This window comes from Egretta garzetta, unplaced genomic scaffold (assembly GCF_000687185.1).
Source record: "Egretta garzetta isolate BGI_Z169 unplaced genomic scaffold, ASM68718v1 scaffold891, whole genome shotgun sequence".
Taxonomy (NCBI): Eukaryota; Metazoa; Chordata; class Aves; order Pelecaniformes; family Ardeidae; genus Egretta; species Egretta garzetta.
The window spans coordinates 157076-159222 of record NW_009258689.1 but is presented as its reverse complement, the minus strand read 5'-3'; the positions used below and the strand labels follow the sequence as shown (position 1 = coordinate 159222).

Sequence of the window (2147 nt, the reverse complement as noted above, 5' to 3'; positions counted from 1 at the left end):
CCCGGGAGGGTGAGCACGGCCGTGGGCATCGGGACGGGCAGCTCCTTCCTCCTCGACCCGGGTGGCCCGGGAAAGAGGTTCCTTTGTGCCCAACTGCAGCCCCCCAGGGCGGCTCCTCGGGCAACCCCCATGCCCTGCTGTGCTGTACCAGCGCCGGGCACAGCTGGGAACGAGCCAAGGTGTCAGCCAGCCTTGGCTTCGGCCCTGGCTGGCGGTGGATGCTCGAGAAAGAGAAGGAACATCTCAAACGCATCCTCTGTCTCCTGATAATCTCCTCCTTTCCTACTGTTTTCGGCTCCCAAACCATTACTAACCCCTCCCGGCTGTTGTCCTGCCTTTGTGCAGATCCCTGATCCGCCTTCCGACCGCCCCTAGAGACGTCGTTATAATCACAAGCAACTGTCCAGCACCGAAGGGCTTGGTTTTTTTGGCTAGGAGGGCCAAGGCAAAACATGGCTCGGTGGTGGTGTTCGTGTGCAAGATGGCTTTTTAAGCGAGGCCTCACTACCTCGCCTTTCAGCTGCCTTCACGGTTGTCTTGCGCAGCTGGGTGCCCGGGTCCTGCTTGTGCAGAACCTACCACAAGTTAATCTTCGCCTGCATTTCTCTTCCTTCCTTTAGTGACTTCAATCTGGCGGATTACGACTACCTGCCGGTGTCTTCTGAAATCAAAGAACTCTTTGAGTACATCAAGAGGTGAGCGGAAGGGGTTTTAGCCCGCTCCGGGCTCTGCTTTGTGCCCATTGGTATGGTAAGTTTTGCAGGACAGTTCACAGTCCCCCGTGCTGCAGTGGTGTTGTTTTTTTTTTCCAGGTACACGCCCAAAACGATAGAGATCGAGCACAAACTGCAGCCTTTTATTCCAGACTTTATTCCTGCAGTTGGAGACATTGACGCGTTCCTAAAGGTACGGTCGCTTCAGGTTCCCCTGTACCTCCTGCCACGCCAGCTGGGAGGGGACGTGGCATCGGTGTGAGAGAGGCACCAGAGGCCAGCCTGCCCCTGCAGCAGCACGCACCCTTGCCCTGCGCCGTCGGAGATGATGTTCTGGAGCGCGGTAGTGGCTCGGACACCTCTCAAACAGCGCACACGTAATTTGGGTCCAGGGCTGTGTTTGCCCTTGTCCAGCACCTTGTGCTTTTCAGGTGGCACTGCACTAGCGGCTTGTGTTCAAGAGAGCACGCCTGCCCCTTCCTTTTGGGGTCTGAGTTTTAATCCCCAGGGAGGCTCTGTACAAAATAGCCCCAACGTGCCCCGCTTTGGGCTCCCTTAGAAAACAGGCTCTCTGGTCATCTGCAGGTTCCCCGTCCCGACGGCAAGCCGGACAACCTCGGCCTGCTGGTCCTGGATGAGCCGTCGACCAAGCAGTCGGATCCCACCGTGCTCTCTCTTTGGCTGACGGAGAACTCCAAGCAGCACAACGTCACAGTGAGTCACGGAGAGGGAGGAGGCACTTGCTGCGCGCTGGCTGTAGCAAAAACATTGCATTTTATTCTTTCTTTTGTCTACGGGACTATAGCGAGGCAGCACACCTGATAGCTTGGCTTTAAAAGCAGAGAGACCCTAACCTTTTGCTTCATCTCATAGCTTTAAAGGGTGGTGGATCCAAGCCTTGCTTCAGGCAAGTCTTAGTACAGACCTGGGATCCGCTTCCTTCAGCTGAAGCTTTGCTTCCTTCTTGTGCTCACTCCTGATTTGACTCCTGGTTTGTTTCCCAGCTGCTCTTCCGTCGGCAGCAGTCAGTCGGTGTAGGGCAACTAGGAAAGAGAGAACGCGCGGTTAATCGGGAGCGAGCGCAGGGTTTGCAGGAAAGCCCCAAAACACCACAGAGGGCTTCCAGGTTTATATTTCTGTTTCTAGCAGCAGATAAAAGTGAAGAGTTTGGAGAATGCAGAGAAGAACCCCAAAGCCATTGACAGCTGGATTGAGAGTATCAGCGAACTGCACCGCTGCAAACCTCCTGCCACAGTCCATTACAGCAGGTCAGCTCTGCTTCACTCACGCTCGTACGGTGTAAGCTCAGCTCAGCGGGAGGCTGGCGGCAAAGCCTGGGAGCGCCGGGTAGAGCTCTCGCAGTATCCCCCAGAGGAAGGAGGCGGGCTGATTTTCGGGGTAGTCGTACTGTGCGCTGCACAGGAAGCTCTCTCT

The 2147-nt window shown here is 56.0% G+C and overlaps 1 protein-coding gene across 1 annotated transcript in view; it reads left to right on the top strand.

Annotated features, from left to right (window-relative positions):
- Positions 1-2147, top strand: part of IFT46 (intraflagellar transport 46) — a 6218-nt gene that overhangs the window by 2297 nt on the left and 1774 nt on the right. The window contains exons 2-6 of the mRNA XM_035888733.1: positions 100-179; positions 436-695; positions 813-906; positions 1299-1427; positions 1860-1981. Coding sequence (XP_035744626.1) covers positions 100-179; positions 436-695; positions 813-906; positions 1299-1427; positions 1860-1981 — 685 coding nt within the window. The remainder of the gene's footprint in view (positions 1-99; positions 180-435; positions 696-812; positions 907-1298; positions 1428-1859; positions 1982-2147) is intronic.